Raw genomic sequence first — 14,279 nt, 5'->3', positions numbered from 1 at the left:
AATAAAGCAGCGACACCTACGGTAATATGGAAATACACAGAGGAAATGAATGTTGTGCAGAAAAACTATTGTGTGCTTCACTCCGTCTACATCCATCCATCCATCCATCCATCCATCTAAACTCCACACAGGCTCAGAATTAAACTTGTCGCCTTCTTCCAATGAAGCGAGAGTGTTATTCACCACTAAGAGCCATCCTATACTAGTTTTCCTAAATGTGTATTTTAGTGATGCACACCTGTGTTTGCTACTCTCAGGTATTTACATTGACAAAAAAAAAAAAAAAAGTATATTTAAGCATTTATTGAGAGTTAATACCCTCCTGTTATTTTTTTAAGCAGCAACTTAACAAAAAAACAACCCCAAAAAACAAAAACAAAACTAAGTACTTGCTTGCTATGTAATGATATCACAGCCTACCTTTCTCCTTGATGAGACTATCCACCTCCTGCTTCACGCTGTCGTTCCAGTGGGTGATATCCACATGCAGAGAGTAGTCGCAGCAGGATTTCTCATCGGCCCACTGCCTCCACTGGTCAAAGGCTTCCATCAGGCTGGTGCCGGGCTCCGGGATCACATGGTCCACTAAAGTACACGGAGAAGAAGAGCGTGTGAGGATGTAGTGTCATGAAGACAGACAAGGGAGGGTGAAGGAAGTTTGTGAAGGTTTAAGGGTGACAGGTGAAATCAAATAGATAATTAAGGGAGACGAGAGCGTCAAAAAGACAAAGACAGGACGGGACAGTTTGTCTGCTGTATCTTCAGTTCTGCAGGGTTCTGCTAGTAAGAATCAGCCTTGTCATACTTCAAGTGACACAGTTGTGAAGAAGCAAAATGGTGCTCCTTTTCATACGTGCAGGCAGGAGTGATTAAAAGTACAAAGATTTGTGTGCATACCTAAAACAAAACACACACACTTGGCACTGTGCATTCTATTAAAATGAATATACACTTTTTTTCTCCACTAGAATTTATTCGTGCCCACTGTAAATCCTCATTGTACATAACAGTAGCCCTTTGCACAAAATATCCCAGTGGGTCTTACTCAGCTGTATTAATACAAGGCCTCCTGCTGGCTCGCCACCTGCCTGGCTTCTTTATCTCATTAAAGACAACCCAATCTGCTTATGCTAATAGGATATGGCAAGAAAAACGGGTCCAAAATAAAATCACGAGAACATTGAACAAAACTCTGTGTTGTTGTTTCCAGTCAGATATATAAACTACTTTTTTTTTTTTAGTGTGCGGTCTCAAACACAACTTGGTCTATTAGTAGAGAGTCTTAAGCAGCAGTAACACGTAGTTCACATTTCCACTTTCTCACACGTCGGGCCGTGGAATATAATCCCTCTGTGAATGGAGCGCATGAATAGAGCTTACTACAGTAGCACGGCTGTTAGTGGCTGAGTCTGTCTGAACGCTGGCAAACAAGCAGCAGCCAGCTCTAAAGACACTAACAGTATTAATAAAGCTGCCATCGACCAGCTGTTGCCTATGATAGCATGCAGACTCAAACCTCCGTGAAGCACACAGACACACTCATAAAGCTAATCTATGCACAGACGAGGCAGCAGAGACACACACACTCGTGGCCTATTTCCATGGGGTGTGTTTCTCTATAAACCCGCCCCCACACTCCTTCTGCCCCCCCAATCTTTTGTATGGTTGTCTTTTGAAAACTAATCCCTGGCATTCTCATTTTCCTTGTCAGGTCTTAGCCCTTCAACCCCTTAATGACACCCATCTTTTAGTTCTGGTATTATCTTGGAAGAAAAAGCCAAGCTTTAGTAGGATGACCTTCCCTACGGTGCTTACCGATCATGGTTGTGCCACCGGCGAGAGCAGCCTTTGATCCCTGAGCGAAATCATCCACGGTGGTGGTTCCACGGTAAGGCATCTGGAAGTGGGTGTGGATGTCAATGCCACCGGGGATCACCATTTTCCCATTGGCCTCAATGGTCTTCACACCACCAGGCACGATCAGGTTGTCACCAATCTGCCTGTCGAGGTCACATATTGTTGAAATGACGAACCAACTCAGAATGGTACAAAGTAGCATATATGTTTTTCCTGAATAAAACAGTTAATTATATTGGAGATGCTTCTACATTTAAAGTATATATGAGGACGTTTAATTAAAAAAAAACAACAACACAAAAACAAAGTTTCTTCTGCCATGTATATAAATACTACTCTGAAAATAAGTACTACATTTTACTTGAGTAATGAAATGAAAAGTCTTTAAACACCCAAAGTAAAAGTTATGAATTTGCTGCCCACTGTATGTTTGCCATTCTTCCAATTTGGCATCAGTCGAAAGAAAAACAAAGTTCAAGCATAAATTAGGTGAATCAAGGAATGGCAATTGTTTTAGCTGTAAAAAGAATAAATAGATAAATAAATGTTGCCAAGCCATGAAGCAGTAAATTGTCGCCATGTCAACACGTCAACATTTCAACCCCACTGAAGAGAGAAAGTCCTGTTGTTCAGACTTTATAGAGGAGAAAACCCAGACAGAAAGACAAGCTGTAGCCAATGTCCCCGCGAGTCTGCCAATAGTGCAGAGGCATCTGGGTGTTTATTATGCAACACCAGGCTTTCTGTGGGTGCCTCTCTAAGAGCTGCCTCACTAAGGGGCAAAAGGGACAAAGAGCCTATAATTGGAAAATAGAGTGGGAGCAGAATAAGGGGGGGTGGGGGGGGGGGGGGGGGGGGGGGGAGTACATGAGGGTGAGAGAGACTGATTCAGGGTGATACAGAGAGGAATTCACACCAAACCTCAACAGCTCAGTCTGGTAGGGTGGAGAGAGAAATGAGTGCACATCAAATGAATGACTAACCATTACCTCACCGAGCAGTTGAAATGACCACCCAAACAACTACCATTTTTCTTCTTCAATCTATTACAGACTGCATGATTCACTTATTGTGATCTTCAATATGAGATCTTTCTGTTCATGCGGAGGGACATACTCACAGTAAAAGTTATATCAAACACTAATAAACTGTGATAGTTGGTTCTTTTAATTACTGCTGTCAAAAAGACATCCTTAAACTGACTTCTACTTTTTTTTAAATTGTAAATATACATGGAATGTATCGATGCAGAAACGTACTTCATTTTAATTTGTACCAGAATATAGTTTTTACACAGTTTGTCACTGTTCACTGTTGTCCATGTCTTCTTCCAAGAGATGTTTTAAATATCTATATAATATCTATAAGCTAAATGAACTCCTCTCCATGTGATCTACGAGAAGCAGTGATTTTACTTAACATTTACCACACCTGTCAGGAATAATTATAGTTTTCCGCTACACAGCTATCCCTACCTAAGCGGAAAAAAAAAGCTTTATATAATCGAGCGATCAAAATCTATTAAAACCTGAAGGAGAAGGACCAGCTGAGATAAACCCAGACGAAAAGTGGATAATAGATCTGACCGAGTCGGGATGAAAGCAGATGAGAAAAACTAAAAAAGGGTCATAAAGCACTTACTTAATGACGCCATCCTCCATGTAGATATCAGCATGGAAAGACTGGTCGTCATTCACGATCCTCCCGCCCTTGATCAGAAGCCTGTCGCTCTGTGAAAAAATGGAAGGGAGGAGAAAAAGCAAAAAAAAACATTACGATTCTCATGAGATAAACTCATTCTGGCAGAAACGGCAAGCAAATATCCGACAGAGGACAGTTCACTGGGCAAGGACACAGACAATACGTCTCTCTCTGCAGTTAGATATTTCCTTTTTCCACTCAGAGGAGATGAACAGTGTTGCATTCATTCATTAATTCACTTTTTTTTTTCTCACTACCATGTCTACCATTCTTGTCCCATAGGATTACATTCCTCAGAGGTTTATATATGGGCCACCCCGGAGGTCCACCTGCCCTGGAACACCACTGATATCTGAGGGGACATTTCTCCCCACTGCAGTCAAAAGCGATCTCATCTGGAAGGTTGACAGTTTGCTGCAGGAATCAGAACAGAAGCTGCTTTTAAGGACTGATCATGGATTAACATCCTAAACATGCTCATCCAGATTTTGTTATGCAACAATACGAACTGCGGATGTTACTTTCTTAACATAATCCAGGGATCCAACAGACCAAATCTGGTGAACCGTAAAGACGGCTGAAAATTTCATTAAGCAGCGTATTTTTGATGTGCATGAGCAAGTAATCCGTCTATTTTCTATATCAGAGTCATCGATTCCTGGAGCCAATATGGGTAAAGGCAGGAGGGGATAAGTAGCCAATCCAAATAAAACTACAAAACACTGTGATATCTGAAGCAGGATAGAGTCTGATATTAGGGCAGTATTATGTTGCAGTGATTGGCAATGTTTCTTCACAGTTAGAGCATTTATGTTTCTGGCTTTAATACTTTCTGTGCAAATTTGAACTTTGTCCCTGCGTCTGCCTCTGATGGACCGTAACCTCCACCTAATGCTGGGACCGGCAACACCGTCCTCAACCCTAACCTGGAGAAACCAGTGGTTCTAAATCACCTAAGTCACAGCAATGCCTTGTTGTACATTAATGGAAATGTACAGTATAATTATGATTATGATCTTTATTGCCCAACTGATACCTACAAAACAGTGCTGTTCTCTACTACAGCTCCTGCCATGGATTACATCTTCACACATTACATCATGTTCATGCTCATGAAGGGGGAATTTGGTCTCCCTGCAGATTTCATGCTGCTGCTCAGATTTCCAAGCGGCTCATATGATATACATGGCCAATTTCCTGCGTGCATCTGACTGAAGATACCGAAATTGATTTTAGAAATCGTATTAAACTGGATATGTGAATAATCTAGATTATTCAAGCAAAAAATTCAACATCTGCTGGTATAATTACCCAGAAAAAAAAAGGCTTTTCAGGAAATTTAAAGTTTGTTTAGGTTTTAGGGGATTTATACATTTTAGATGGAATTAAATCATATAGCAGGTGATTATTTTGGAGTTTCACAATTGCTTCAATCGGAAGACAACTGGCTGAGTCTGACGCTTTATACAACTGAATGAAAATAATAAAAAAGATACTAGATTCCTCTTTAAGATTCCTCTACATGCCACAGCTCTTCTCTTACAGTAAAGTCAGGCTGTATGGTAAACAAGTATAAACTCATCGAAGCATCCACACGTTATAAAATCATAGGACTCATTTCTCCTCACTTTGCTTGAAGAGACACACGTCCATATTTCCCATCAGGCCATGTGTGCAGTGGTTTACACTCCTGGCCCTGGACGCTGCGTTTCATCATCATAATGAACTGCAGCCGTTTCCCTCACATCAAGAATACAAAGGGGGAATCGCAGTCGCAGGTTTTTGTTGTATACATGGAAGTGATAAAAGCACATTATCTGCTGAGCTCACATTGCCGGCTTGTCTGTGTGAGTTTGTGTACATGTGGCAGAGTTGATGGAGTGGTGGGGAAACAGAGCCCAGAGCCTTCCCAAGCAACCACACCCTGAAGCAACACATTACGGCACACAGTCATCTGCAGCTGGAGATCATACTGTGGAGCTCAAACTGCCGCTCATTGCCTCAGAGACGAGGCTTTCCAAAGAACAGCGCTGCTACTCCAACGGCCGCTTGATGTTTGAACAGGGAGTAAACCTCAAACCACTTTATTAAACCCTGGTACTTCAAGCAGCACAATCATCAGTTTGTGAATCGAGCAAAAGGCCAATCCAGCTTTTAATATTCAAACTAGTAATACCATTCAGTGTTTTTAACTTAGTTTGAATATATTGTAAATAATATGAACAGGAATATGGGAAGAATATGAGGAAATATGAAGAGTCTGGCCAGAGGAGGCGAGAAATCAAAAGAATTTTTGAAATCACAAAACATTTGAAAACTGTTTTATCAATGAACTTATGAACGTGACCTTATTATTGCTCTTCTGCAGCAGACAAACTACATGGAGTGTCTTTAAAAGCCTGCAATGTTAAGTCCAGACTGAACAAAAGCAAAGACAAGTCTACCTCTACAGGCTAAAGTCAAAAATTGGATCAATACATGTACAAGAAAATTACAAATCCATAGTTTCACTCCAATAAAATAAACACTCCTATGTCGTACAATGCTGACTGGACGAAACGATGCCAATATTCTTTTTTACTCACCCTGGTATTTAAATAATTAACTGATATATGAAAAGATTGATTAATTAATAAAGCAGATATCATATGAGTGACTAATAGTTTGGTGAAGCAAAACTCAGCAATACTGACCCACTCTCCGGAGCTTTTATCTGATTTACAATACTGCAGTGCGGGGCGTGTCCTCATGCATGGATGCATTCCAGTGATTCAGCAGTCTCTCCCACTCTCTCTCTGTCTCTCTCACACTATTTATGCCATCCTCTTTTGTTTTTGTTTTTTTCTGTCATAGAACAATCAACAGATTCCAATTCAGGTTACAATACAGTTTTTGTCCATTTGCGACGCAAGATAGCGAAAACACTAGATTCATTTACAGCCAGTGGATGGTATTTTGAGGGATTTCAAGCCAACAGCACATTCGGAAAGCTAAAAATATCCGAAAGTTCAAATCATTTGGTGTCACCGTGCAGATGGACTTTACAGATACACATGCATACAAACACAGTCATTCAAACACTCATCAATAGCCTCCATGCAAGGTACTCGCACATTATTGGGTTCAAGTTCCCGTTCAGCCTCTTCACTAAACGTCCCCACATATTCTGACAGAGAAGTCCTTTGTGACGTTTCGCCGCGAATTCAAGTGTAAACTGAACATTTATGGTGTTTCTATTTTAATATCATCTGTGACAAACGGCTTCAAGCCCTCACATTCCTCACAGCTCGCCTCATCCAGCCACAAGCAGTCGAATGCCACACATATAATTTTAACACATCCATCCGTCCTGTGACACCACGTCTCCAAACGTCACCGCAGTCTCTTAGTGGCCAGCATGTGGAAGAACACTGATTATTGTGTCAGAATTTATCTATGATTCTGACTTTTGTCTTTGTTTTTCCCCCCTAGGAATGACATCAGAATCGCCTCCACTAATTTATTGAAAAATAAAAAACCCAAAATGTCTTGTTGAAAGTTCTGTCTTAACAAGAAGTGCTTTATCATCTCAGTCCATCCATGTGTCATTGGACCACTGCCTCCCCCCCCTCAAAAAAAAGAAAACACAACTCTTACCGTCTAACAGTGACATTGTTGGAGTGAAATTATCTGTGCTATTATGTGGTTAGAGGGGGAAAAAACCTAACCACTTGTTACATCATTAACAAGACAGTATCATGCACATAGTAAATACAGACCACGGCCATAATGCTCTCTGAGTGCTGGTTGCAGCTCCGGCTTAGACACGAATGATCTTATGGCAGTGGCTGCTGTGGTATTTCGCTAACCTGGCCTTCATTTCTAGAGCGGATTGCATCACTTTAAATGGTTCAAGATGGTGGTTTTTAGGTAATTGTAATATTCAAACTGATGACAGACATGGATCCAATTAGGTTTTGATGGAAAACAAGACAAATCAAAACACTTCCCAGGATAAATAGAAGCCTACCTTTTGGACTGAACACATACAAGCTTTGTGTGAACGCGTTACCTGTATTTACCAAAATGCACACTGATTGTACATCATTTTGGGCCACATCGCACAAACTAGACAATTTATGTCCCTTGCACATCCACTTGGAAGATAAACATCCTAAAATGGCATTCATCACTGTTAAATACTGTTAAACGTATTTCTAAAGATTAAATAATTCCATGTAAATTACAACACGACGCCACTAATTGCATTAAATATGCAACTTTGATAACCCGCTCATCCAAACAATGATCTTTTGCTCACAGATTCTATGTGGAAGAGAAAACAATCACCTGAGACAATCTCTTCAACCCCAGTGACTCTCTTACATTTCCCAGTGGTGAAGGATTCACATAAGAAGCTACCTGTCACTCTCTTTCACAATAAGATAAACAGTTTTCTTATTTCTTTAGTCATACATTTGGATGTTGTTCATTTTTTTCCCCTGTCGCTACAACAGAAAACCAGAATCCAGCCTGATCCAGCCCTTGAATTTTACCCTCCGTCACTCATTATCTTGAATCAGCGTACAGAATTCCCACTGTTCATCTTTTTATTTAAACTGAATCCTAATCGAGGCGAGAACAAACACAAGTTTGAGGGTATTTGCTCAAGTCATCATTGATGATGTTGATCCTGATTTGATCTGACCTTCCAGGGTCACTGGCCATGTCCTCATTTGTCAATCACTTTCACTATTAGAGCGCCCACTTTCTAAAGGGGAGGTGGATGGATGGATGGATCATCTACAGTAGTTGCACGGCATAAAAACAGCATAACACTGTACATTTGTTTAAAAGATACACAGAGCTTCTGGGCAGGTGCTTATTTTTGCCTTAAACTATAATATTTCCATCTGTTTACTTGAATTTTCAATCATCCTCTTGATTTTATGCCAAAAGAGGTTATCAAGTTGCAGCTCCGTTACTTTAAAACAAAAGCACCACCACAAAGCCGAGACAAATAAATCTATATAAAATGTCTACTTTTTCTTCTCACAAGTTAGTTGGGATGAAAACAAAAGAAAAAAAAAAAAAGATGTATTGTATATACTAACTCTGTCTGTTTGTGTGTTTTGGAGCAAGAATGTAAACACTGTTTTGTGGCGCTTGTGCGTGACTGTGTCCCATTCTGAATGAGTTGGTGCTGGTTGAAGAGCGAAGGGTTCAGCTGACTGAGCTGCCAAAATCAGGACAGTTTGTAAAGGATTAGTTTCAAGACAAACATCCCAGAAAAATCCCAACGGCCCGGAGTCAAGAAGGTCAGTCTATGTATTTTAAATTCCACTGTAAATACAATGCATAAATTAAACAGATGCCATGAATATAAAACTGTTTCCTCTGTGCGCTCCACTTACTTCACTCTTTGTGTGTATTTTTAGGCACGAGGTCGGTTGTGGGATCATTTTATCTGTTCATCTTTTCATAGGTGCCGACAAGCTTATGCGTCTAGTTTTTAGCAACAAAGTGAAACGAGGCCCCAGGGAGAAAAAAGAAAAAGTGTCATTCCACTTATAAGGACAAAGCGCTAAAAATAAAAATAAATTTAAAAAAAAAAGCCCCTCGCTGTACAGGAAGCTGTCATTCTCTTTTACAGAAGCCAGCAGTAATCACAAATAGATGGCAGGATGTTGCTCCTGTGCTACTACGGCCGATATCCACTGACATCTACTTTCCACTTTCACCAGACCGTAGGGGGGGGGGGGGGGGGGGGGGGGGGGCGTTCCAAATCTGGGACGCAATTTACTAATAGCCACTCTCCGGACGCTTAATAAGAGGGAACGGTTCTGGAAAAGTCCACAGCTACAAAGCAGGTCAGAGGAGGCGGGAGGATACGAGAAGAGACCTCCGTGGCCTGTGACACAGACCCTGGAGTGGGTGGAGGAGGAGAGGCCGATGGATGAGGGAAGTCTCATTGAATGTGAACCTATGCAGCCCCGTTGCCAAGCAATCAAAAATATTTACTTTTTTACCCAAAACTGCAAAGGATCTTTTTTTTTTTTTTCTTTCTTTTTTTTTTCCCCCCACATTCTGGAAAACTGAAAACAACGAAACTTATCCATCTAAATGAATTTTGGAGGCTCCTGCCAACACGCCTCATGAGAGAGATCCTGCTCATCTGGAATGTTGATCTTGTGATAGGCTGGAGTAGTGTAACCCTGTAACCATGGGGATCAAATAAAAAACGTAATCTGGCTCCGATTGAGTCAAGACAGGTTGAATTATAGACTTCCTCAGTCGAGAGGTCTGTTTGTGTGTACGAGCGAGTTTGAAGTGTCTCACACATTCAGGGTCTGTGTTTTCCTGTATGTACGTTTCCATGGTTAGTCCCTGTACAATGGGGGGTGGGTGGTGGGGGTGGCCACAGGGGTATTTTGTCTGCGCTCCGGCCCCGCTGCATCCGGCGTGGCGATGCCATGGCCTGACGTAGCGGAGCCCTGCGTTGCGGTGCGTCAAGATGGGGGAGCGGGGTTTTCATTTCCCGGGCAGAGCTGCAGTCTGCAGGCCCTGCTTTCATGCCCACAGATCCTCATTCCAGCTGGAGGGGATTACTGATGACATGTACCAGCCTGGAACAACACTGAGGCTACTGTGAGTGGGTATGAGCGAAGGGAAGAACCACACCTAGAAATCTGACAGAGTCACTCTGGCAGAGGGCAGACATAGAAAAACAGCTGGAATAAAACATACAGGCAGAGGAATAAAATAATAATAATAATAAAAAAAAGGGAAAGTCTGGTTGGAAAGGAGGGATTAAAACAGGCTCTGTGTCATTCTGCATGGTCTTTATGTGATAAATCTCTCCACAGGTCACTGGGCTGATATGTCTTTTTTTTTTTTTGTAAGTATATTAAGAAGTAAAGTATAAAAGAAGCCATTCTCTGTAATGGGGTGATTCATGAAGCAGGGAAATGGGAATCAAACTGGTCAACCCCGCCCAGAAGTGCAGAGGAGTGATATACCACTTGTCTCATTCAATACAATGCTTGTAAAGACATTTTCTAATAACGTCACTTCTATGTATAAAGAAATACTGCAGTTTTTGTTGTTTTTTTAACCCGTGTAGGCTTGGCTAAAAGAAGTACCTTGGTAGTCTTATGTAGTGCATCATCAGGAAATATCTGCTTTTTTTATGGACATGCACAAATACTCTTTGTTACTGTGATGTCAAATATGCTTCTCAAAGCTTTGATTTTTCAAGGTTCTGACATACTTCCGACCATCTTGTAGTTTGTACTTTGTGAGGAAAACTTTCTTGACTTGTCCAGCTTTCAGGGATAATCTAGAACCGATGTGAACATCATAAAATACATTGCAATGTTTATCACTAAAATTAAATAAGCACCTTCATAAATCCAATCGGTTCAAACTGCAAATAATCGATAAATTACATAAACCCAACAATTATTACCACATAGACAGAGTTTAAATTGCATTCTGATCTAACCTTTCTACAAAGTTGTCTTCACTGGAATAGTCTGCCTGTCCAATGACGGCCCGGCAGGACACGATCGGTTTGGACGCATCAGTCAGGAAGTGATGTACGACCTCTGACAGTGAGCATCATGTTTAGTGTTATTTCAGCCAACCAATGTGGCTTCATGAAAGCTCTCAGCTCATTTAACTTTCACAATCGAAGAATGCACATTTTTCATTGCGCGAGGCCACATTTCCAAGCAGGCTCGGTAAAAGACACGAAGAGAAATCGTACCTGAGTGTCGCTGATAAATGAGGCTCATTTTACGACGCTGCGGTTGAGGTTTGGTCGGGCTGGGGCACAAAAACAACTCGGTTGAGGTAAAGATCATGGTTTTGTGTCAAAATTACTACTTTACGGAGGTTCAGGAGACTTTCGTCACTATGGTTACGGCATGAACTGTGTCGTTGATGTTTGAGACAGGCTGTGGTGAGACTTTTTTTTTTTTTTTTAAATCTCTCCTCCCGGGTGGCTCTGATTGTTTGTTGACTCAACCATCCACCCTGACCTCCACTTTGATGCAGCTACTGAAATAATGTCACCTTACAAATTACTGTAGTTGCTTCTAAGGTGGTATGATGGGATTTGCTGAATCGGCTATTTTGGTTATGCATTCCGCACTAGTTGACTCAAGTATCTTGTTGAACTCGTAAAATACTCTTAACGTCACAAAATGACCTGAAAAGGTCATATTTGGAAAAGGAAACAGCCCTGAAGATTACCGGTGATATCTCTTGACAGAAATTGATTCTGTCTGCGGCTCATCACCTCATAACTTAGTCCCCTGTGAACTAAAGTAGTATGAAATTTCCTGATGTGCACTGTCGATCACTTCATCTGGGATAACCTGGATTACCATGCAGATTGGGCAGAGATTATCTGGGGAGCCGTCTATTCATGCCAGACGTATCTTGAGGCGACAAAGTTGCAAACGAGTCCTTGTTTGTTTGTGATTCCTTGCCCATCCATCAAGACGACTACTAAAAGAGTAACCTGGCTTTGTTGAGGTATCTATTACTAATTTTGTTTGTGGTCGTTTCCTGAAGAGGCCTCAAGAGAAACAAATCCGATCCCAGATGCCTCAGTAAAACATGCCGTGTTAACTTCTCGTCTTTTTGGCCATACTTTCAACACGTCCCCCGTTGATGTGAATGGCCTGAAGAGGCTCCGGTCCAAACAGGGGGACAGAAGTGAAGACCTCGACAGGACAGAGCGGCTTCGTCTTCCCCAAAATCACCCTGTGGTGAAAAATCAGCTGTGGGGATGAGACAAAGGCTGTGTCTCCCACAGCCCTGACTGCAGGCCGAGCCGCAACAATGAAGACGGGAAGGCAGGCATTTCTCTCTCTCACACACACACTCACACACACACACACACTCACAGAGGAGAGAGGAGTGACACGGTGGGTGTGGGAGCGAGAGTGGGGTTTTTCTGCAGTTGTAACACACACCAAAAACCCAGCTGGCTCGCTGAGTAACACAGGCCTGCCCTGGATTCAACCCTCAACTCTCACAAATCTGAATCTTCCTCCGCCTCGAGATGCAGGGACACAAACGCTTTATCGCCGCTCATCTCAGATGGGCGTGTATTGTCCCCCCCTCCCTCTCCCACCCTCTCCATTTCCACCTCTCCCTCTCACTTAAGCTGCACCAGCCTGCAACACCAGCCATGTCTGTGGCGGTCTAATTATCAGCAGTGAAAAATAAAGAAAATGAGATTCTTTTTTATTACAAATGATTAGACTGTGTACAAAACATGCACGCTTTCCACCATTTATTTTAGCTGCTGCATTTGATCACAGTCACAGGACATTAATATTTATAGTATAATGTCATTATTTGAAGTATCTGATTAAAAGCAGTATACATCAAAATATTAAAAGGAGGAAGGAGTCTCAAAAAAATTTGATCAGATTCCTGCTGACGATCCTCCCTTGTGAGTGATCAATTAGGCCCAAATAATCTTCATAAAGGTTACACATTCTTGTCAGAATTGGTGAAATGTGACTCGAATATCGTGCTCATTTCTATTACGGATATTATCGCTTTTTTTTTATCATTTTTGACGTAAAAAAAAAAGATGCAATTTCATGAGGAAAAAAAATTCCTATTGCATTGAGTATATTTCAACTGAATGTTAAAAAGGATCCATTCATAAAGCCACATGTTTGCGCTGCAGAGCGCACGAGTCCCTGCAAGGAGATTAAAGCGATTTCTTTTATTTATTTATTTATTTATTATCATGGGCGAGCCGGCTCGGCACGCGGCATGGAGCCCCTCAACAAAGAAGATGCAGGACACCTTTAAGAAAACGCCTTTTCTCCCCGGCTGCCTGTCGCTATGGCAGCCAGTCATGCCATTTTCATTGTGCGCATTTTTTTTCTTCCTTCCTGCAGTCAAGTCCCAACCTCGGAAAAGCGCAATTCTTCAGGTCCTGTCGATGATGTCTGCGCGCCACTGATGCAAAACCCACTGCAGAGATTTACCTTCATCAAAGTTCCTGCAGCCAGTGAAGCAGAAATAACTCTTCTTTTTTTTTTGTGCGTGTTATTTTTTTTTTTTTACTCACTGTGATCTTTGGGATGTTCTTTTTTCCTTGATAAGACATGTTTCGTCCGATTCCACCTTTATAAGCCAAGCTTGAGGGAATAAAACAAAACAGCAGTAATCCCTCTTGGACGGATGCTGCAGTGGGCCTCGCCTGGTTGGGAGCTTCAAGGATCGGTCGCTCCTCTCTGTGTCAGTGCGATGTGCAGTCGGTGCTTGGCGGAGCGCGATAGGAGCGTCTGTGGTCCAGTCAGTCACCCGGGCCCCTCCCTCAGCGCGGCTCCATTGAAAGGGGTGGGCCGTGCGTCCAGCAGAGGGCGCAGCGGAGCAGCTGGGGCGCAGCCTCCAGCTTCACCCATCCACTTGTCTGCATGGCGGAGCTGTTTCACATTGTTTCCTGCATAGTCAAGATTACTGCATGCCAACCCAAAACTCTGATGGTTAACTCTTTCACCTCTTCCAGTGATGGCCAACACACTTTTGTTGGTATCAAGGAGTGTTACAATACTATATAACACCTAGTTGCACTACCTAGGAAACTGCAATATGATGGAATTATACGATTGAGGCACATTCCACTTACTGTACGATGCACATATATATTATAATCATGTTTTCTCATTTATCTTTTTTATTCAAGTCATATTTCTATTATTATACTT

At 41.9% G+C, this 14,279-nt stretch overlaps 1 protein-coding gene across 2 annotated transcripts in view; it reads right to left on the bottom strand.

Annotated features, from left to right (window-relative positions):
* dpysl3 (dihydropyrimidinase like 3) overlaps window positions 1-13,882 on the bottom strand; it is a 28,537-nt gene extending 14,655 nt beyond the window's left edge. For both annotated transcript variants that reach the window (XM_080483197.1, XM_080483198.1), the window contains exons 1-4: window positions 13,640-13,882; window positions 3,499-3,587; window positions 1,816-2,000; window positions 421-585 (exon numbers count right to left, since the gene is read on the bottom strand). In XM_080483197.1, the coding sequence (XP_080339323.1) occupies window positions 421-585; window positions 1,816-2,000; window positions 3,499-3,587; window positions 13,640-13,678 (478 nt within the window). In that variant the 5' untranslated portion in view covers window positions 13,679-13,882. The remainder of the gene's footprint in view (window positions 1-420; window positions 586-1,815; window positions 2,001-3,498; window positions 3,588-13,639) is intronic.
* Window positions 13,883-14,279: the final 397 nt, after the last annotated feature.

This window comes from Lipophrys pholis (assembly GCF_963383615.2).
Source record: "Lipophrys pholis genome assembly, chromosome: 16".
Taxonomy (NCBI): Eukaryota; Metazoa; Chordata; class Actinopteri; order Blenniiformes; family Blenniidae; genus Lipophrys; species Lipophrys pholis.
The sequence above is the reverse complement of the archived record's forward strand: the minus strand, read 5'-3'. Positions and strand labels throughout refer to the sequence as shown.